The sequence below is a fragment of the Apus apus genome, chromosome 6 (genome assembly GCF_020740795.1).
Source record: "Apus apus isolate bApuApu2 chromosome 6, bApuApu2.pri.cur, whole genome shotgun sequence".
Lineage (NCBI taxonomy): Eukaryota > Metazoa > Chordata > Aves > Apodiformes > Apodidae > Apus > Apus apus.
Window position 1 is genome coordinate 12333736 of NC_067287.1, and position 20812 is coordinate 12354547.

Consider the following 20812-nt stretch of genomic DNA (forward strand, 5'->3'; position numbering starts at 1 on the left):
GGTAACGATAAGCTCCTCCATATTTCTCATGTTTTACTTGGTGGAACAGGTAAAAAATTACAAATAATTTTTTAAAAAGCCTATGAAATCTGTTGGCAACTTGACTTAGGCACCACTCACTGGTGAGCAATAGTGGGCCACCAACCAGCACACAGCTAGGTGTCCTGTTATTGTCCAAGTACAGCTGAAGGCTGAGCTTAAATTTTGATATTTCAGAGTAGACTCCCAGGAAGGGAAGCAATTAACAACAGACAACAAGCAGAATTATCAAATGACCAAAATCAAAGAACAGCTTTTATTGGCCAAAATAATCAAGAAATAATTTTCTTCCAAAAAACCAAAACCCTAACTAAAACAGTGGGAAATCTTTGCTAACAAAATTAAACACTAACAAACTCCATGAAAATGTGACCATTTGTGTTCATCCTCCTGAAGAAGTTTCTCTCGTTATTGCTCCTGCACCACCAGAAGGAGAAAGGCAAAACTCAAAGTCAATCAGGACAAGAGAACAAACACCCCAGGAGATATGAGAGAGGCTGTTGGTGTTTGTAAACATCATACATGCAAAGGGTCTGAAACTAGTAATTTCCCCTTTTCTGAAGATTCAAACATTTTATTACAGGAAGTTTTGGTTTTGCGGGTTTTTTAATCCCAGCACATACAGTTGTAGCCTATATGGGTGGTTAAAACTCAGATGTTACCTGCAGTTGATCAGTTAACGCATCTTTATTTGGAAACCTTGGCAGTTAAAAAAAAATGTTGGTTACACCAAGTTCTCAAGGCAAATGATCAGCATCTACTTAGTAAAACAAACAGCCAGTGAAAGCAGATGTTTGAGAAAGCCTTGCTCTCCCTGGCAACTGAAATCTTGGAGGAAAAGAAAAAACACAAGAGAGAGAGAGAAAGAACAACAAAGATGTACCCGGGTGCAATACACCAGTTCTGATGGAGAAATTCCCAGGAATATTTTCACTAATTTGTCAATTAAGGGGGATACGCTAACAGAAGCCATTTTAAAAAGATGTGGTTATTAAACAGTTATGCAGATCTGTTCAACTTACTGACACAGGTGAAAATACAAGAAACAAAAAGGCAAAAACCAGTGTCTTAAAAAAAGTACAAGTGTTTACAGCCTGGGTTTTCCAAAACACACCGTGTGCCTGTGCTGGGCTGTGTGCTGTGCACACCTGTGCAGGTGTGTGAGGGGGCAGTGGCAGCACAGCACTGCCAGAGCAGTGGCAGCACTACAGAACTAATGGGAATTTCAGCTCATGGGAGTTACTAATGGCTATTGCTGCTGTGCACAGAACAGCACCGTGTTCTGACAGAGGAATTCCACTGGGAACAGGGAGCCTCCTGCCCTAATCTGGACATGATTTTACAAAACATGTGAGATCTAACACCCGTACTACACCACCGGTAAGAAAATAGAGAGCAGCTTTCAGCTGCAGTTCTTCTAAACTACGTGGGAAGGCTTTGCTAGCGAGCCTCCCGGATTGGCAACCATCTGAGGTAATCAGGGATGCTGTTAAACTGAGCATCCTTCACTTCTCTCCACCCACACCAACCGTTGCCTCCTTATTGAGTCCTCTGATCGACAAGTCGTAAACCACTTCCTCGGTCTTCTTGACGTCGTATTTCAGGCCGTCGTAGCGTTTCCTCAGGGAGTCGTTCTTCAGGTTGAGGAGCCGGAAGCCGGAATCCAGCTCGTTGATAAAGGCTGAGATGCGGAGAGGGCGAGAATAGTCTCCAGCTGTGACACTGTTCACTGCCAGCCTGGACTACGAGAGGAAAACGCACAGGAGAACATCAGCAGAAGAACCCAACCCAATCGGGTCACTATTCCCATCAGTTACTCTCCCAAATGAAGCAGTTTTGTTCCAGGCAGTCAGATTAGGTATCCTTAGATCTACCTTCTTCTTGACCATAATCCTGGATTTTCAATCAAGGGACTAATTTAATTCTGAAAATATCATCAGTAACAACCCTGGCATACTGAGAGGCAATTTGCTGGAAGTTCAGATCAAGGTGTTGCATATCATAACTTCCAGGAACAATTTGGAAAAGTTAGAAAACATTTTTTTTGTTAGGTCAATTTAAATCCAAATATTCACAAGAATATCTTTCTTACCAGCTCGCTGGCAAGAGTTAATACACCAGAAAGATAGTCTTCAATGTCCAGGTGAAAGCCCCGCTCTCGATCAGCTTCAACTGAAATGAAAGCAGAGTGGTACAGAACATGAGGAAAACTGCATTTGTTTACTGGAGCTAATTGACAATATCAAATTTATGAAATATTATTACAAAATAAAAGTCAGCCTTTTCCTGTGCATGATGTAATTATTGCCTCTTCTCAGCCTTTTGATTTAGCATCTCGTACATCCTCAACTGGACATACAAGAGGTTATAATTGATCCAACAGAATAATTGAATTTACATTAATATATAGGAGAGGGGTGTCTGGTCCTTTTTTAGAAAAATCATAGAATCACAGAATCATTAAGGCTGGAAAAGACCTTTGAGTTCAAGTCCAACTGTCAGCCCTATACCCCAGTGGCCACTAAGCCATCTCCTGAAACACCACATCTACCTGTTTTTTCAACACCTCCAGGGATGGTGCCTCCACCACCTCCCCAGGCAGCCTGTTCAATGCCTCACCACTCTTTCTGTGAAGAACCTCCCCTGGCACAATGTGACCTCGTTTCCTCTTGTCCTATTGCTAGTCACCAGGGATAGTTTTCCCAGTTTTTCAAATCCTTTGCTCTGGGAGGACAGAGCTGTCCTACAGCATAAAAAAAAATTAATGTTTTCCAGACTTCCATAACACCAAAAACTGATAAAAGTAAGCTCTCATCTTTATATTATTATTTTGGTAGAGTTAGGCAATTTGAGTGAATAATCTTCATTGACAAAGCACTTATTAATTAATAGGTACTTTTGTTCACCTTAGTTTCCACCTTCTAAAATAATGTATTGTTTACACAGTGAAATGTACCAGATACATTTAGGATTTTGGGGAGGGTAGAAATTAAGTTCTGCTGTTTCCCTGTACCTCTGAAAGCTACACCACCTCCAGACCTCATAAGCTTTTTCTCATCAGTTACAACATTAACTTACTCCCAAGTATTTCTGCAACAGCCTCTCGGGTCACTAATGTTTCTGACTCCAAGTAGACAACAAATGCTGCCAGAAACACCAACCTCTGAAGCACAAACCGCCAGTGCTCGTGAAATCTGTTGAAGAAAACACCAAGTCAAGGTATAAATAAGCAACATGAATGACTGGAGAGTCAGGCAACAGGCCTGTTAAACAGCTTCTGTTTTCCACCTTCATGCATAGATAGCACTTGGCAATATTTTTGGCTTATCAAAACAGCACCAGCTTAAAGTCATCTCCTTGGTACTCCAGAATTTCACCCCCAGGATCCTGCACTGGACACCTCTCACACACCTACTCAGTTCAGGGGTTCTTCCACTTGTCCTGCCCACAGGATTAGCCGGGCTTCCCCTCCCATCTTCCCTCAGCAGATTTGAGCTGACAAGGTTCCTGTTCTTCGAAATGTTCTTGCTAGACACTGTCCCCTTCTGGCAGCAAATAAAACACCAAGGTGACAGCTTCATTTAGCATCTGCAGCATCACACAGCCATTTCATGGCAGATTTAGAGCTCCGTTTTCAGAAATGCCCCAAACCTAAGAACTTAACTGGAATTAATGGAGCAGCAAACGCTCTGCTCACAGAAACGAGGGCAGCTCCAATAAACATAAATTTCTTAAACTTTCCTTTTTCTTTTTAAAAAAAGTTTATACGAAAAGAATTAAATACTTGATCTTTTCAGTGAAAAGTTATAGATTTTTTGAGCAAAAGCATTTCTTAGCTGTGTTCATAAAAACCTTACCCTTTTCTACCATGATTTACTTTTCAAACAGAAAGAAGCATTAGGCCCACAAACCTTGAAATCATTCTCCCAAACTAATGATAACATATACGCCCAGGCATTTCCCACATCCATGTCTGTCTGTGTGTGATCCCACACACCTGTAATACTGATCAGCAGGAAACTTGGTCTTCAGAGACTCCAGCTGTGTTCTGACTGTACCAAAGTGTTCACGAGCCTTCTGACATTTCTTTGATACTAAAAAAGAAACAGTGCATCATTCAGTACCTGACAGAGAAGAGGGTTTTGTGAAGAGTTTCCTAGTATAGGCAGCACTACGCACATTCCTCTGTTGTCTCAGGTAGTGTAGGGACATCTGACCGACCTAAGAACACTCACTGTGGCACCCTGGGTCACACAGGTAGAGGAGAAATACTCCTGTCTAATCTGCTCTAGTCCTCAGCTTCAGACTGGAGACAGGAGAGCCCAGTGTGATTTAAGAATTACTGCTAATCATAATTAATAACTGCTGCTATAAAACTGATGTCATGGATGAAGAACCCATTTTGTAACAGGCACTGGCAGAAGGAAATGCTGGAAAGGTCACACAACCTACAGACCAAGGGGCAACTGGAATCAAATGGAAAGGGGAGCACAGAGTCAGTGTGGTGTCTGCCTGTGGCCAAACCGATGTAAAAGCTCTCTGAGCAGTTCTCAAACTCCATTTTGAGCAGGGAGCAGAGAGGAAGCTGAAAGAGAGATCCTCCAACCCTGTGCCAAAGGCTGCTGGCCTGAGGCTCTGCTGGTTTTCCCTCCCCACAGCTGAATAAAGGCTATGTCTGAAAGTGCATCTCCCACAGCTCACATCTCACGCTCGGTGCAGGAGGGACCAGAGAGCAGGGCAGCCTGAGCCTGCTGCTGTCTGTGGGCAGGTGGCTGCCCAGCAGTCACCGAGGGTGGATGGAAAACTCAATGCCAGCAGGTTTAACCAAGAGGTACTGGAAGTGCCCGGAGAAAAGAGGGAAGGTGCAAGCTGCCATTGATGCACCACTGGCTGGTACAGGAGCTGCCCTCCACCCAACCTCCAACCATCCCACACTTCATTAACAGAGCTCACACCCTTCCTCACCCTGCTCTTTGGCAGGATGGATTGCTCAGCCTGGAGCAACCCCTTTCCCTGTTTTCACTGGCTCTCCCTTTTCTCCTTGGGTTTTTGTCACTCTGCCTCAACTGATGATGCAAGAATAATTACAGATGATCAGTCAGGAGGCTGTGGGAGAAGGAAAGCTGTCCCACACATACACTGGCATGAGGGAGGGCACTAGCCTGAACCACCCACAGCAACACAGCCACAGCCACCAAGCATCCTCAGCTGCTCTGTCCCGAAAACTTGCAGCAGTTACTAGAACTTTTTCTTTTTTTGTTAATTAGTTATTAGTTCATTTATTATTTAATATTTTTATAGTTCAATATAGCTAACTATTCACTATAGTTTTACTCGTGTTAATAGTCTTTCTTACAACTTCAAATAAACGTAAGGCTAAAAACATCTTAATGCTAGAGAGTCAGGCCAGAGCCCTGTTGCAATGAATAATCTCCTCCTCAGAGTCATCATTTATCCCTTTTTAATCTACTAAGGAAGAATCATTCCAGTTTCTCAGTAAAAACGTGCTACGGACTCAAACAACAAAACGCTGTAGTGAAGCCAAACAGCTATTTAAGAACAGTGGAACTACAACCATTATACAAGAAAACTGCAGTCTAAGTATGTGACATCTGGCAAGTGCCGTTTATTGCCCCGGCCAATTCAACAACCCCGCTGGGGGGTAAAAATAACACGCGCTTCTCCACCCAGACGGCGGAACGCCAGGCTGGGGAGGGGAAAGAAGGAGAGAACGGCATTTCCTGAGGGCACACGGCAGCTTTTCTGCGTACCCGACCTGAACCCCCCCAGCAATCGGAGCGCGCAAGCCAGACCGACACCCGGGAAAGGCCCCGGGGCCCTGCCCGCTCCCCCGCCCGGCGGGACTCACTCTCCTGGCAGCCGGCGCCCTGGTGCACGCCCTGCAGCAGCGTCAGGATCTCCCGCGCCGTCTGCTCCAGCGCCTGCACCTCCCTCCGGATCTCCTGCGGGGACAGCCTGCCGTCAGCCCCGGACCGGACCCCGGACCCCCGCCCGGCCCCCCCCGGCCCGGCCCCCGGCCCGGCCCGGCCGCCGCCCACCTCGCGGATGTCCTGGTCGGCGGTGAGCGCGCCCTGCAGCGCGATGAACATCTCGCTCACCGACATGACGCCCGCCGCCCCGGGGGCCTCCCGCGCTCACCGGGGCCTTGCGCGCCGCCGGCGCGGGGGCTGCCCCGCGCACTGCCTGAGCGCCCGAAGCCCCCGGGCCGTGGCGGCGGGGCCAGGTGCCCATGGGGAGCTGCTCCCGGCAGCGGCCGTGCCGCGGTGTTGCGGGGCCGTGCCGCGGTGTTGCGGGGCTGGGCCCGCGCCGCCGGGTGCGGGGGACGCGGGGGGGAGGGGGCAGCGCCGTGCCCCGTTGCTAGGAGACCGCGCCCGCCGCCCCGCGCGTGCGCCGGCGCAGGCGCGGGGCGTGACGCACTTCCGGCCCGATGGCGGCGGCGGCGGAGGCGGCCGCGCCGGCCCCGGCGGCCGCGTCGTTCCTGGCCCTGGAGCCGCGGCTGCAGCGGGAGCTCCAGCAGAAGGTGCAGCGGGTCCGCAGCGACCGGGCGGGCAAGGTGAGCGGGGCCCGGGGCCGGGCGGGGCCCGGGGGCGGGGCCGGGCCGGGCCTGAGCTGACCGTGTGCCGCGTGTCCTGGCAGGAGGCGCTGAGGCCGGGCGTGCTGTACGTGGGGCACCTGCCGCGGGGCCTCTGCGAGCCGCAGATCCGCCAGTACTTCGAGCAGTTCGGGACGGTGACGCGGCTGCGGCTCTCCAGGAGCAAGAAGGTGAGGCAGGGCCGGGTCCCCGGCCGGGGAGCGGGGATCCCGGGCCTTCCTGCTGCCGCGGCACGGGGCGCTGCCCAGCGCGGCGCTGCGGTTCCGTGGGCGGGCAGCGGGGGCTCCGCGCGGGGCGTCCCAGAAATAACCCTTCCCGAGGGAGGATCAGCCTGACAGCCCGTGAGGCGAGGCCGCTGGCCTGGGGCGGCGCTGGTGACCTTTAAAAGTGCCCCCTATCCCAAAGCGTTCTGTGATTCTGTGACTGCAGAGGAGCAGTTTCAGCGACGTTTGTAGTCTCTTTTTTTTCTGTAAGTAAGTACACTTGCGTGAGAAGTGATGCCAGAATACAGGGATTCAAGATAGAACAAGAAATGTCATGGGAAATACTCTTGGTTTAGGTTTCTTGTTGCTGTACACTCAATAAATGTCACTTCTCATTTCTGCATTTATTGTCGTGTTACAGTATTGCTGTGTACACTGAGCAGCAGAAAATATGTATTTATGAATAATTGCATGTTTAGGAATAAATCTGGTGTTTTTCATGTTTTTACTGAACTTTATTAAATTACTTGTGTTTAGCTGAGAATGGGCTATGACTCTGGCAGCATAAAACGGTTTGGATTTAGCTCTGCAGGTACAGAAGTGTCATTTCAGATGTTTTCCTGTCGTTGCTTGCAGACTGGAGCTAGCAAGGGCTATGGGTTCATAGAGTTTGAGTCTGATGATGTGGCCAAGATCGTTGCAGACACAATGAACAACTACCTGTTTTCTGAAAGGCTGCTGAAGTGTAAGTATAAGCTGAAGAGTAAGGCCTCTAACTTGCAAAAGAAATTCATAGTTACTTCTGTTACTTTTTTGGACTCCTTGGAGAATCTTGGCAGTTTTTTTAAGGGAAGTTTTGTACCAAAAGGATTTTCTGTGGCCCTGAGCTTTGCTTGCTTTTCCTCATGTGTCAAGAATGTCTCTAACACCCTTTTTTCTCCACTGTTTTTTTTTTCTCTCTAGGCTGATAATGCTTGTTTAATTGTGTGACTTGAAATGGCAGGGAGCTGTGGGGTTTGCTGTGGAAACAGTTCTTTTAATGTGGAAATTCTTTCTTGTTTGCAACTGTTGCAGCTGCTGTGCAGTCAGACACAGAGGGCTTTTCTGATTAACAGATGAATGAAACGAGCAAGTTTCTCAAACGAGGTGACAGCCACACTAGCTCTGTGAAAGATCGTGAGCTACGTATGCATCAGCTTTTGAAAACCCAAGTTTTCCTGACTGTTTTCTGGGTGAAACTGCAGAAGTGTTCTTTCCTTCCATCCATCCATGATCAGTTCTCTCAGTGCCTTTCCCTCTCCCCTGTCCCTGGGTGCTGCACCAGGTCTCTGTCGTAGCAGCGGGTAACGTTGCAGTCAGAACTGAGCAGCGTCCTGTGAGTGTGTTTGGTGAGAGGGGCAGCTCTGCTATAACTTGATGTCCTGTGTTTGTGATCCAGGTCAGTTCCTACCTCCTGAAAGGGTCCATGAAAATCTCTTCAAAAGCAGTAACAAGATATTCCTGAAGCCCTCCCAGCCGGCGGTCAGGCGGTACAACCGGGTGCGCTCCCTGCTGCAGAAGGCAAAGATGACCAAGCGGCTGCTGCGGAAGGAGAAGCTGCTCCGCAAGAGGCTGGCTGAAAAGGGGCTGGATTATGACTTCCCAGGATTTGTAAGTTGGACATCATTTCAGTGAGCGTTTGACACAAAACCTGTTTGTGAGGTTGTGCTAAATGCAAGAAGATGATACGTTTTGTGAGGAACTGGCAGCACCAGGGAGAGTCGCCTGTGGTGAGGACTCTGTGGAAGCTCCTGGAAATGTGTGTGGTGTGGTTGCTGGGTTGTGCTGTGTGAACGTGTGGGTTTTCCTTGAGAGAAGGGAATAAGGAGCAGCAAAGGGAAGACATTCCTTTCCTTCATTTAGCATAAACCCCGGGATATCCTGTGGTTTCTACATTTGCCTGTAGATCACAGGGTAGTGATGGGGGCTTCGCCCAGCCCTGTGGGAAGCTGTGGCAGGGGGGCTGGAAGGCAGAAAATTGTTGGAAGGCAGAAATCTCCAAGACTGGAACTTCCATCTCTAGACCTTGCCTAAGCAGACCAAGCATGCTGCTGGTTTGCAGAGTGCTTGGGTGAGGTCCCTGAATTTAAGCAATGCTGTTTAATGTGATATATTTTTTTTAAATGCACAGAAGCAGCTTTTATCACGTTGCTTTGAGTGTTTTTGTTCAAGCCAGATCACCTCTGTGATCTGTGATTTATGAATTCAAACTTAATGGCTGTAGCCAAGACCTTGTTTTTAAGAAGCAAATAGAGCTATATAGGACTGTTATGGGACCGTTTACATCTTCACACAAGGAAGTTTGTAGTGACCCACCTGGTCTGTCTTGCTTCCTAGGCTGCACAGGAGCTTGCCATAAAGAGAAAAAAAATTGCAACATCCAAGAAGTCAAAACCGGACATTTCTTTGAGCAGCCAGGTAAGATGGAACAGTCCTGGTGGTGCCCAGCACCATAGCCCATCACTCACACTGGGCCCGTGGTTCAGGTCTGCAGTTGGTTTCTTCGTATTCATTTCAACACCTGGAAACCTGGATAGTATTTGCTTGAGAGATTTTTGTGCCAAAAGTAGCTCCTTTGAGATGCATTAGCACTCTTGCCTGAGGGAGGGTGATTGGCTCCTCTCAATTGGCAGCAAAAGCTTCCGCTCAGTGTGGTGGAACCAGCAGCGTGTGTCCCGAGGTGCGTCCGGTGGTGCCAGCTCTGCTGCTCAGCACTGGAGCAGGAGAAAGTCAGGGTGCTGGGGACAGTCACCTCTACACCACCTACATCTGTGCTTCAGACCAACACAAAATGGTCTCCTTGCTGGCACCCTTCTGTTGGTCTGTGCTACGTTGTAATACCAGCCTGTTTTGACAAAAAGGATGTTGGACTGTTACAGTCTAGTACTGTCTGTCTCCATTTACGTGCTGTGCTGTCCCTCCTCCCTTGGGCTCTCCTGGGGTGGTGGTCCAGTATTTTGCAAACTAATGCAAGTTAAAAGTAGCAGTAGGATCAAAAGAAAGCTCAGGTCATCAGGACTGAGGTTTGGACACAGTCTGAAAACTCTGTCAGGCATTAACATTTCTGGTTTATTTCATCACTGTTGTGAGTTTGGTTTTGTTTTGTTTATTTGTTTTTTAGTGTTATTGGATTTACTTGTGATAATTAGGACAGGGCTGGTTGTGAGGAAGACAGGATAGCTCATATGTTCAGTCAACTGGGTTCTGAGAACTTACTGTGATAATAAAGCTGGGATGCTTCAGCTCAGTTGTGGGCTGGAATGTGGCATTTCTGTATGCCAGTCTCAAGTTTGTGGGGTTTTTTTCCTGATTCTTTTCCTCTTGGCTTTCTCCGTGCTTTGAGTCAGGAAACAGAAAGTTTAGAAAGCAAATGTGCAGGATGACATGTTAGAAACTGTGAATTAGTTTACATTTGCCTTTCACATACTCTTCTTTGAAGATGAGACTTTTGTCTCACAAAATACTGTCTACAAAAATAGCTAGTTATAAACAGAAAACCATTTTCCCTAACATGGAAGTTCTGAAGGAGAGCTGGACTGAGCTGCCTTCTGGTACCAGAGGGGCAGTGGCCACTTTCTCTGGCAGGTGCTTTGCAATGAATCATGTTTTTCTGATCTCTTCAGGATCCTACTCCAGTCTGTACTCCAACAGTGCTCGAACGCCGGAAAGCTGCCCAGTTGGATGATGATGCAGAGGACAAAGAAATAACTCTCAGACTGCCCCCTGCAAGTGTTAAGAAAGCTGTGGAGAGACCAAAGAAGTAGCCAAGAAAAAGACAACCCTGGAAGAAACAGAAATAGACTTAAAATCATGGTGGCTATTAGCCATGTTTTTTCTGAACTCAAAACCTGGTGAAGTGGAGCTTCTAGTGGTTCTGCTGCCCTGGCTCTGTTCATCTTGGCTAGACTGTTTCAGTCTTATCTAGCCAAGGAATCTGTTCACAAATCCTGCCCCTCCTGTTTAGCCATGTGGGGACCTACAGTTTTCTTTACCTTTGAAGATATTCTTGACTTTGTCCTCACAAGTGCCTGTGCTGTGACACACCTATAGTTGTGCCAGAACCTTCAATTAATTCTGTGTCTTGTCTCTGGCGCTCACTGTTCGGAAAGAAGATGTGAGGTTGACAGTTCAGAACTTGCTGATGTGGGCAGTATCTTACCTTTATAATTAATGGTGGGCTATAAAAAAACCCAAACATTTTTTCAACTGAGCAGACTCTTGTTAGTGGTCCTTCTGTTTAACTGAACGTCTGTATTGCATACGAGTTCTGACACATTTACACAAATAAACCCATACCTTGAATTTCATCTCCAGTTTGTGATCAGTCAAGATGTACTGTCCAGGACAGAGGCAGATTACCATTCTGCCTGAGCAAGCCAGTGTCTTTTCATCTGCAAAGTGTGGCTGCCTTTAGATGGACTTCTTGGTGAACTGTGGAAAGGAGCAAATGGAAGCAGCTCCCTTAGGTACAGCTGTTCTCAGAGTGAGCAATGCTTTTGGAGAAGATGCACCAGTAATCAGAACAGTTTGGGTTGTATTAGGAGTTCTGTTGTCCTTTGGGCCCTGCAGCACCTTGTCCCTGTGTTTTAGTTTTCACTGCTTGTGTGAAACAACTATATCCTCTGCTTCAGGGTGTGATAAGAACTTTACAATAGTGTAATAAACCTCTGGAGTGGGTGAACCAGGGATGGGAAGGCAGCATTTTGTCACCAGTAGAACAGGTTCAGAGAATTGAGTGTAACTTTTTGTTTTACATCAAGATCTATTCATGTTCCAGCATAACCTGTCATAGCTGACTGCAGTTACCCGGTCCTGTTTGAAAATGCAATTTGACTGTACAACTAGAATCTGGATTTTATTACAAATCAGACCTGTAGAAATTCCAGTTTGGGTTTTGTAGCACGTACTTAGTCTTGATCATTTATTGTCTTAAGATGAAACTCTCTGCTGCTGCAGTGTTGGCTGTAGGTCAGACTTGGCAGAAGATTTCAGGGAAAGCCCAGGTGATAAAAAACAGCTGCTCAGGTAGGTGACTGGCACTAACTCCTTGGTTATTTTAAGACTTGGCAGAGGAGAAGAAATCTGAACCATTGGCCTGGCTAATTCTCTTCTGTCTGGCCTAATCACTTTAATAACCATGTGATCATAGTGACATTCACTCAGTGACTTGGATCATTCTCTGTGGCTCTGAACGACAGTTGGGTGAGTGTGTCTGTATATCAAACACTTGTCATCTCCAGCATGGTAGGGAAATCTGTTGACCAGCCTGATGGTCACCAACAGTCCTTGCCTTTCAGTTGCAGTCCTGCTGTGTACATCTGCAGGCTTTCTTCTTTGTGCATTGTTTGATGTGAAGCAGGCAGTGTTTACACCTCAACCCCCTGGAAAATACACCCTTAGTTCAGGTTGAGATAGACACGGTCAGAGTGGTCGGCAGAAATTGCTTATCTGTTAGTAACTGGCATGGGGCTCTGAAAAACCTTTTCTATCTTGACTTCATACAGCAGAGAGCGGCAGAAGAGAAGCAAAATGCGTCTTCCAAGAATGGACAATTTTATTTTAATATCCATATTCCTAACTTTGTTTTGTGCAAAGAGAGATGGCTGTTGGGTCCTAGAAATGTGGCTGCAGTTTCTCCTGTCTGGAGCTGGATCTCTGGATCTGACAGCGGGGGGCAGCACACTCTTCTTGTGTGGACCGACGCTGCCCTCTCACAAAGACAGCACGGGGTTTCCAGGGATTTGTAAGTAAGATTTCTCCCGGATTTGTAAAGGAGCCTGTCTAGTCCAGGCAGTTTGGAGTGCCTGGCTGCACTGGTGTGACTCACACATCTCTATCACGATTTGAGAATATGAGAGAAACTTAGAATAGATCTTAATCAAATATGCCCATTTCTTCGGTGCTGCCAAAAACACTCTGACCAAAGCTGTTGAGACAAACTAAGTTTTCTAAAGAGCAGCTTTATCTGGAGGAGCCTATCCTGTTAACTGAAGCCTGTGCAGGTTTATTCCTGTGTTTCCCATTCCAGCCCCTTGGCCTGCATTTTTAACCAGGTGTTGTTTTTCTGTTACTGGGCTCCTGTCAGTGCCTGGTGCACTGCCCCTGCCTGGAAGCCTGTGTCTGCTTGATGCTTTCTTCTATGTTTGACTCTTCCATGCTGCTTGCCATGCCGGGGCTATCCCTGTGAACTGCTTGAGCTTCCAGGGACTTCACACTTCTGCGGTTCCCTTGAAGAGGTTTGTGCCTTTAGACTTGTACCCTGGTTGCTGCTCACTCTCCATGTTCACATGTCAGTGCCAGCTTTGATGGGAAGACGTTCAAGAAAGCTGTGCTTACAATGAAGTTTGCTTCCTGCGGTTATTTTCCTTTCCCTTCCTTTTGTTTATTTGTCTTCCTTCAATTGAGATCAGCTTAGATGGCAAATCTGAAAAGCAAGGAAACAAAATTCTGTGCTGTTTGAGTCGAGCACAACAATACCCAGGCTGCTGCAAGGAACTCTCAGCAGAAGGGTAGCTTTTCTTGGTGATAGTGTCTGTTTTTAGGCTGCCTGTGTTATTAATATCCTGCTGTCCCAGGAGATGTACATAAGCAGAAATTCAGACACCTGATACTTGCCAAACATAGTTTCCATAGCAAATGGAGAGACGTGCTGTGTCATGAGTTATGCCTCAGCCCTTGCACAGATTTTTATTTCTCAGCTCTCCAGTCCTTCATTCATCTTGGACAAACATAAACCTCCTGGCCACTGATTTTAGGGCAGGCTGGGAGGTTTTTTTCCTGGGGTGCTAGGAGTGTCGCACTTTGGTTTCAAGGCATAACTTGCAAGCTCTCTGCCTTTCTGTAATGGATGTCTTTGTGGAGCTGGCTTACTGAACACCTACATATGTAATACCATTTTCAAGCTGTCAGAAACACTGAAGAGCTAGCAAAGCCTGCTAATTTACACTTGTTTATTCTGATTTCTCTGTTTTGCAGTAAGGGGAGCTGAGCTTAGGAGTGCACAGCATGCCCCAGCACATGAGGCACTGGAAGTAAAAGAAGAGATGGAATGGGGAAGGAGGTGGGGAAGAGAAAGGCAGAATCAGCTGCCAAAAGAGAGGGGAGAAAGGAATTATGAAGCCAGTGCTCACCTCTACAGACAAAGGCCTTGATGAATTCGGCAGTGTTAGACTGCTTGAAATTAAAGATGGTTTGAGTTTTTCTTTGTTTCACCTGTTGGATGTGCTGTGGGATGCCCAGGCTGTGCAGTGTGTCAGGAGTGTGCTGCAAACCCTGGTCCAAGTGTTAGTGCTTACTCATGAGCTCTGAGTGGAGGAGAAGAGCAGGCTGGGCAAGTGACACTTGCTCTTACCAATAACAAGCCTGTTTGCTTACATACCTGGCTTTTAGAATGGCTGCAGCCCCAGGGAACAAGACTAAAACCTGTCTGCAAACAGCTCATGGTGCAGGAGAGGGTTTATGCGTGGCTCTGAGGGGTGACATTCTCTCCAAGTACAGCACCAGCAAGGCAGAGGGTAGCTCTAGCAAATTCTTCTCCCAGCTTTCCCTTCAGAGTGCTGAAGTGTTTGGTTCTCACTTTGCCAGTGCAGCACAACAGGCCAGAGTGGGGCTGTGTGGTGTGAGGTGCTTTGCAGATCCCTGTCCTAGGCAGTGTGGTGCAGGTGAAAGCCAGCAAGCAGCAACAGGAGTGTGGTAGATGTGATCACTATTAAGTGTTATTCAGGACCCACGAGTCCTCCTCGTGGACCAGACTATTGTCCAAGGTGTTGTTCAAACACATCCTGTTTTCCACAGTTCACAACCTAACTTATAAAACCTTGAAATGTCCAGCTCCAGGCAGCAATAATCTGCACCTCCTTGGCCAAGGATACATGGGAGATGGTGGGGAGGACTGTTCTGTGTGTCAGGCTGCTGCCTGGCACTGCTAATCCAGGTACATCCCTTCCTGCCCAAGGCCAGCAGCTGTCAGAGCAAGCTGAGGAAATGGTTAACTGCAAGAGTGAGAATTGCTAAGTGAAACATTTTCTCCCATGCAGGCTGCAGCAAGGCCTCTTATCAGTTCTCCCACCCAGCATTAATTAAGCATATGGCAGGGACACAGATGCTGGCTGCCCCGGGAGGCTTGGATTAGTTACACACCTGAGTGTCTGTAGTCAGTAACTATGTGAATCTCCCGTGCTGGGAAAGGGTAAGCTACAGAGAAGCTCCTACACAAGTCTTGACTTCAGTTAGGGAAAAAAATGCTGGTTTATAATTTTCCTCAAATGTGGTGTTGAAGAGAGCAGGGAGGATTGTGGGGACCAATGCAGGACATTGAGACAGCAAGATGGGTGTCTGCAGTGAGCCGTGGGCATCGTCATGGCTTCCGTGGCCGCACATTCAACCCTGCACTTGACCCATCATGTGGAGTCTAGGGCCTGACCTGGATTTGAAACTTGTTTGAGACAACCGGGAGGAGAAAACCAAATACAACTGGTTTTTAGGATAGCGATTCTGGAAAGTCCTGGGTTTTTTTCAATGCATTTTCCAGTGCTGACTGAGTGGAGGGCTTGGTGAGCAGGTACAGACGTGGGACCAGGGCTGCTTGCTCCACAGCGTGGCATTGCTGCCAGTTCCCCACAACTGCTTGCACAAACCCCCAGCTTGTGTGTTGGTTTCTTTAAAAAGAGCAGGGAAATAGGGTTACTTTACCCAAGTGCTTTTGCAAGGCTGAAAGTGTTTCACCACGTTGAGTGTGAAGGCAGCACCTCCCCTTGCTGAGGGCACTCAGAGTTACTGCTTCTCCGCAGTTCACCCTGCAGAAGGCTGGGGTGCAGTGGGGAGCAGGCTGGGGTCTTGGCCAGGTGTGCAGCAGCAGCACAGCTGCTTTGTTGTCTGCAGGGTTTTTATTTCTGTTGATGAGAGGTCTGGAAGGGACCTGGTATGGCAGCCTGCTGGGTTGCATTTGCTGTTCTGCCTGTTAAAAGGGCTCGGCTCATCTGCCCAGAAGCGATGGGCAGAGGAGATGTAAGACAAATCTATAAGGCTTTTTCCTCAGCTATTCCACACAAAGGCATGATGTTTGTGGTTTATGAGCTGAATAATCCTTGAAGTGCATTCTGTTGAATTGTATCCTGTAAACCAAACCATCCAGGTTTGGAGCTGCTGGAGCTTTGTGACCAGGCTGGCAGGAGCTATGTGAGAGCAAAGCTCCAGTGTCAGAGGCACCATGGATTCTCCTAAGGCAAACCTGTCCTTTGGTGTAATGTCAGTGGAACCACATCAGATGAATCACAGCCTAAGTTTTTATCCTGAGAACTACTAGCTCAGCTTTTTTTCCCCATCAGCTCATAATTTTACAAGATGAAATCCTGCCGTGTTAATACACAGTATAGACTCAATCAGTGGGGTTGTTAAGAACCATTTGGAGTCGGTGATTTGGGCAATCAGTTTTGAGTGGGCTGCCAGGATATGTTTGCTGTGTTCAATGTCAGCCCCACCACTGCATTTTGTACGAGCTTCCATTAATTTCAGTAGAAATCTGCATTTGGGGTGAAGGGTGACCTAATCTTTAAAAAGGATCTTAATCCACTTAGCCTCTCTTGCAAAGCTCAGCGTTTTTTCCTTGTCAGGAGCAGACTGCATTCCTAACCTTGATGTGTCACTTTCCAGTTGACTAAATATTTGGGTGAGGATAAAAAGGAAATGTTTTTCAAAGATTAAAAGAATCCATGCTGCTAAGGTATGTGCATGTGTGATGTGCAAGCATAAAGAAAAAAGAGATGTGAGCATAATTTTAAGTGTTTGGGTGGTGGAAAAAAGATTGAATAACACAGATAACTCTATAAAATAACAGCAGAGAATGAGCACAGGAAGAGATAAATCCATTTGAAATAGTGTAAATAGGGAATTATGAGGGAAGAGGACATGGAACCGAAATGTTATTTAATGTAAATTTAAGTGCAAGACAAAAATAGGACTCCTGTTAGTTTGACCTGTAAATTTCTTTTCCAAGAGGCCTGGGGGCAGCCAGGAAAAATATCATCTCTGATGCAAATACAAAACCTAATGCCTATGCCTGGTTTAGAGATCTTCTTCTAGACTACTGTATTCAATCTAGCTTGGGTCAGCAACAGTGGAGAGCTGCTGCCAGTGGCCTGTGTTTGGTTTTGGGGGGTCTCTGCTCAGACTCCAGTCACAAAACACAATTAACACTAATTGGTACCTTTCTTGATATTTTGTCCAGGGAGAATGAACTGTTCCCTGCCACCCTGGAGGCAGTCACTCCAGGTCAGAGCAAGAGGCCCATGGGGATGTCACATGGCTCACAGGACTTTCATGCCAACAGGAAATCTGGAATCAAATCCAATTGATGCTGCACGAGGACTACCTGCTTTGTATGTGATGTTTCTCTCTGGGTGGCCAAATTTCTGCAAGGAGTGAACACATGCAGACGTGCCCATGTGGACATGATGAGCCTTGAAGCCACTTGCTCACTTCCCTGTAATCAAAACCTTCTGCTCTCACATTTTCCTCTCTGTTGGGTGACCGAAGCCGTGCTTCATGTGCCTTCACGTGGGAGTTAAGTGGGTCAGCAGGCTGCTTTGTTTGTGGCAGCTCTCACGTGGAAAAAAGCCCGATGCAAAATGCTGAGGCTTGGCAGGAAAGTGCCAATTAAAGATAGCAGTGCAGGAGCATATTGTCTGAGCTGAAAGTGCCTGAATCTGGGGCTGTGACAACTGTCATGTGCAAAGGAAAGAACGAGGAATTATTAAATTTAATGTTGATCTGGCGTAGCTAGTGCTGTCCCTGATTCAAGTGTTTGAAAGTGTGGACAAGGAGTTTGTTCCCTGTTTCAGAGGCAAGTGAGGGGTAGAGGAGGTGAGTTGCACAGGGATCCCATGCCAGAGTGGGATCAGCAGCACTCAGAATCTGGGAACTTGGACTTCACTTTGTGTTGGCCCATGGTATTTATCTTTGTGCCAGCAACAATCCAGCCTCCTCCTTAGCACTGCACAAGTCTGCTCAGGTGATGTGTGCAGGAGATGTAACCGCCAGGAGATGCCAAAAGGAGAGATGCTGTGCTACACTGAGTCAGGTGAAATTGTTCTTTCCCTTTGCCATGCCAGTAGTCAGGCTGGGACAGCACATAGAGGAAATGTGGCTTTCTAAGTTTGGGTGCCAGCGTGCTGGACTCTAGGGAAGCAACCTAGGGACAGCCAGGCTTTGATGCTGCTACCTTGGCCGTCATGGGCAACTACAGCCCCATACTGTCCTTCACAAATGAATACATTTCACCTTGAGGTGCTCGGCCATCAGATTCCTGAGCAGACCTTGTGCAAAAGGGCCCAGGAGAAAAGGGGAAGAGCAGGTCACTCAGCTGTAGTGAGTGTTTCTGCTGAAACAGAGCCTCTCTCCCTCCCAGTCCATCCCTCTGCTTCCCACTAGTTCAGTTTTATTGGTGTGTTTTTCTTTCAAAGGGCAGTGCTGGGCAGTGCTGGTAAATAAAAGCTAGAATATCCACATGTTCTGTTACTTTAAAAAAGGTTGCTGCCTTTACTTTGCCCTTCCTTCCAGCTTTCTGTGCCCTCACTGCAGGTGACCATAAGCTGACCTCCTGTTTCATCTTGCGAATGGACCGTGCTGTGTTTTGCACAAGTATAGGCACACACCTCCTTCTTGTGATGAACCAGACCTTTCTCAGCAAGCAGGGAACAGTGCATTTTGCAGGTGGACTGATGAGAGAGATACCTGCTTCTTCACTGGGAACAGTATCCTCTCAGGAGATGGATGTTCCTACCCTACTGCTGCCGCAGTCCTGCCTGTGCTGGAGTGCAAAATAAATGCAGATCTTTCAGAAATGAGAGCACAGTGAGAAGTACCTTTATTTAGGTACATTATTTGTAAGGGTAATGCCAAAAACCACTGGTACTGCAGTCCTTTTGAAGCACTCACCTGTGATGGTAGCAGCGCTGCCAGTTTCCTGGGGATGAATCCCCAAGGACTGGTTAGAAATAGAGTGGTTGTTACCTAACAGTAACTTTGGATAAGCTGAGGCATCTGCGCAGGTTTGATTCCATCCAGAAACTTGTATTTGTCCTTGGAAAATCCTGACCTGCTGTCATGATGGGTTTCCATTGTGAACTGTTGCAGGTAATGGGCGTGCAGGTCTGTCACAGACGCTGACAAAACGAATGTGGATTGATGTCCCTGTGCAAGCTGATGGACTGTGCCATGTAATCAAGAGGAGCCTCCTCTGAGCAGAGTTGAAGAATGCTAGGATGCTGTGAAACTCTAAAATAAAGCTAAAACCACACACATCCACAAAAGGATGTGTCCAATTAGAGAATGCAGGATCAAATATGCATTATGGTGTGTGTTACAGTGCAATCCCATATGCAGTAGTGATTAATTTTAAGGAACCCAAGGGGCAAGAATCAGAACAGTGCCTCCACTGCCTGCTTTTAAAAAGTTTAAAGAAAACCTGTAGGTTACCAATGTATTTTAGACTTCCATTCCTCATGAATGGGAAGCTTACATGATCACAGAATGGTAGGGGTTGGAAGAGACCTCGATCAGTCTGTCTGCATCTGTCAGGCTAACCCCCTCCTTTTTTACATCTCAACCTTTCGGGAGGAGGAAAGAATTTCAAGTTTCATGAGAACTGGAGGAGAGAAATAATAATCTTTGCCAGCCTCAGGCAGGAGAGAGCTCGGGGTGGTGTGACTCCTTTGGCAGCAGCCTGCTGGTTGATCTGCAGGTGTTCACAGCCCTGGACTAGCCCACTGGTGCTGCCAGTGTCCCCTCAGAGGGGAGTGTCACCGGCCACATGCAGAAAGGCAGGGCTGCTGGGGGAGCGGGGGGACAAACAGCACAGGTTGGTAGGAAGCCAGGCATCTTTGTGCTGCTGCTGGAACCAGTTGTTCCACAAGCAGCAGCACTACTGTAAAAATACAGGCAGAAGCTGTTATAAAAGTCTCTGCGGGGAGCCAAGGAAATGGTAATGTAGTAACAGAAAAAACCCAAACACTAGAGCTGATTAAATGACAGATAAATTTATTTCTGTGCAGAGACTCTACCTGTTTTATAAGAAAAATGGGGAGAAAACACAAAGAAAGTGAGAACAATCTATCTGTTTCACAGCGAGGAAGCTTCTATGTTCTGTGCAGTCTTGCAGCAAAAGAGAAAATCAAAATTTTGTTTTCTCTGCAAGTTTTATCTAGGAGAGGGGAAAGAAAACATTAAAAAACCAAGCCAGCTGCATCTCTTACTATTTCTTTATGAAGCTTTAGACTCCTGAACAGTGACCCTACCATCACTACCAGAACCTGTGAAGAAGGACAAACCCCCAACTATATCCAAAGGCAGTCTTGAGGGATTTCCAAGGTAAATGCCTCTTTATTGTAACACTGAAGATGATGAATTCACAGCATAGGTGTGATACACGATTATTAATTTCTTACAAAAACTAAGTGAAATATTTCTTATCAAAATTCAGCTTGGAACTATTTGTTCAATTTTTTTAATCTGATTTTCTTGCTCAAAATGGAATGTGGGGGTGTTTTAGGTAGCAGAGAGGGAACTAGTATCTAGACTCTGAGAAAACTTTGCCTATAGTTGTAACATACTCAGCTGAAGTGGAATGGTTGGTTCTTTGTTGCTGTACTGATGATCCTGCCCCACCATCAGCTCCTGTTAGGAGACTGCAAAGGGAGAGGAGGGCAGCGACTGGAATCCTGGTGGCAGAGCTGCCCAAGGAGGGAGGGAGAGCTGCCCCTCTCCTGAGAGCACATGGATCCTGGCAGTGTGGGGACTGGAAAGCCACAGTAGCTGAAGCAGAGCTGCTGTGTCCCTACCGTACCCTACCTACACTGCATGTTGCTCTGGGACCTGACGGTGGGAAGGAACAAGTCGGCAAATTCGGTGTTATCTGGAGGGG

General features: G+C 47.1%; 2 protein-coding genes across 2 annotated transcripts; one reads left to right on the forward strand and one right to left on the reverse strand.

Moving 5' to 3' along the window:
- Positions 1 to 264: 264 nt before the first annotated feature.
- On the reverse strand, positions 265 to 6196 carry TSN (translin). The gene is made up of 6 exons (XM_051623100.1): positions 6099 to 6196; positions 5909 to 6002; positions 4037 to 4133; positions 3118 to 3233; positions 2132 to 2211; positions 265 to 1781 (listed from the first exon to the last, which is right to left on the reverse strand). Exons 1-6 carry the CDS (start codon positions 6162 to 6164, stop codon positions 1545 to 1547), a joined length of 690 nt encoding a protein of 229 aa, XP_051479060.1. The 5' UTR covers positions 6165 to 6196; the 3' UTR covers positions 265 to 1544.
- A 287-nt stretch (positions 6197 to 6483) lies between these two features.
- On the forward strand, positions 6484 to 11201 carry NIFK (nucleolar protein interacting with the FHA domain of MKI67). Its single transcript, XM_051623098.1, has 6 exons — positions 6484 to 6613; positions 6697 to 6822; positions 7492 to 7600; positions 8294 to 8505; positions 9232 to 9312; positions 10518 to 11201. Exons 1-6 carry the CDS (start codon positions 6488 to 6490, stop codon positions 10656 to 10658), a joined length of 795 nt encoding a protein of 264 aa, XP_051479058.1. The 5' UTR covers positions 6484 to 6487; the 3' UTR covers positions 10659 to 11201.
- Positions 11202 to 20812: the final 9611 nt, after the last annotated feature.

What these genes read in the sequence shown, in the direction of transcription:
- TSN (XM_051623100.1), bottom strand. Translation starts at nt 6,164, where the DNA reads ATGTCGGTGAGCGAGATGTTCATCGCGCTGCAGGGCGCGCTCACCGCC. An exon ending in TGTTGCAGAAATACTTGGGA is followed by an intron (nt 2,212 to 3,117) that starts GTAAGTTAATGT and finishes CTTTCATTTCAG; the next exon opens with TTGAAGCTGATCGAGAGCGG. An exon ending in TAACTCTTGCCAGCGAGCTG is followed by an intron (nt 1,782 to 2,131) that starts GTAAGAAAGATA and finishes TTCCTCTCGTAG; the next exon opens with TCCAGGCTGGCAGTGAACAG.
- NIFK (XM_051623098.1), top strand. Translation starts at nt 6,488, where the DNA reads ATGGCGGCGGCGGCGGAGGCGGCCGCGCCGGCCCCGGCGGCCGCGTCG. An exon ending in TTCTGAAAGGCTGCTGAAGT is followed by an intron (nt 7,601 to 8,293) that starts GTAAGTATAAGC and finishes TTTGTGATCCAG; the next exon opens with GTCAGTTCCTACCTCCTGAA. An exon ending in ATTATGACTTCCCAGGATTT is followed by an intron (nt 8,506 to 9,231) that starts GTAAGTTGGACA and finishes CTTGCTTCCTAG; the next exon opens with GCTGCACAGGAGCTTGCCAT.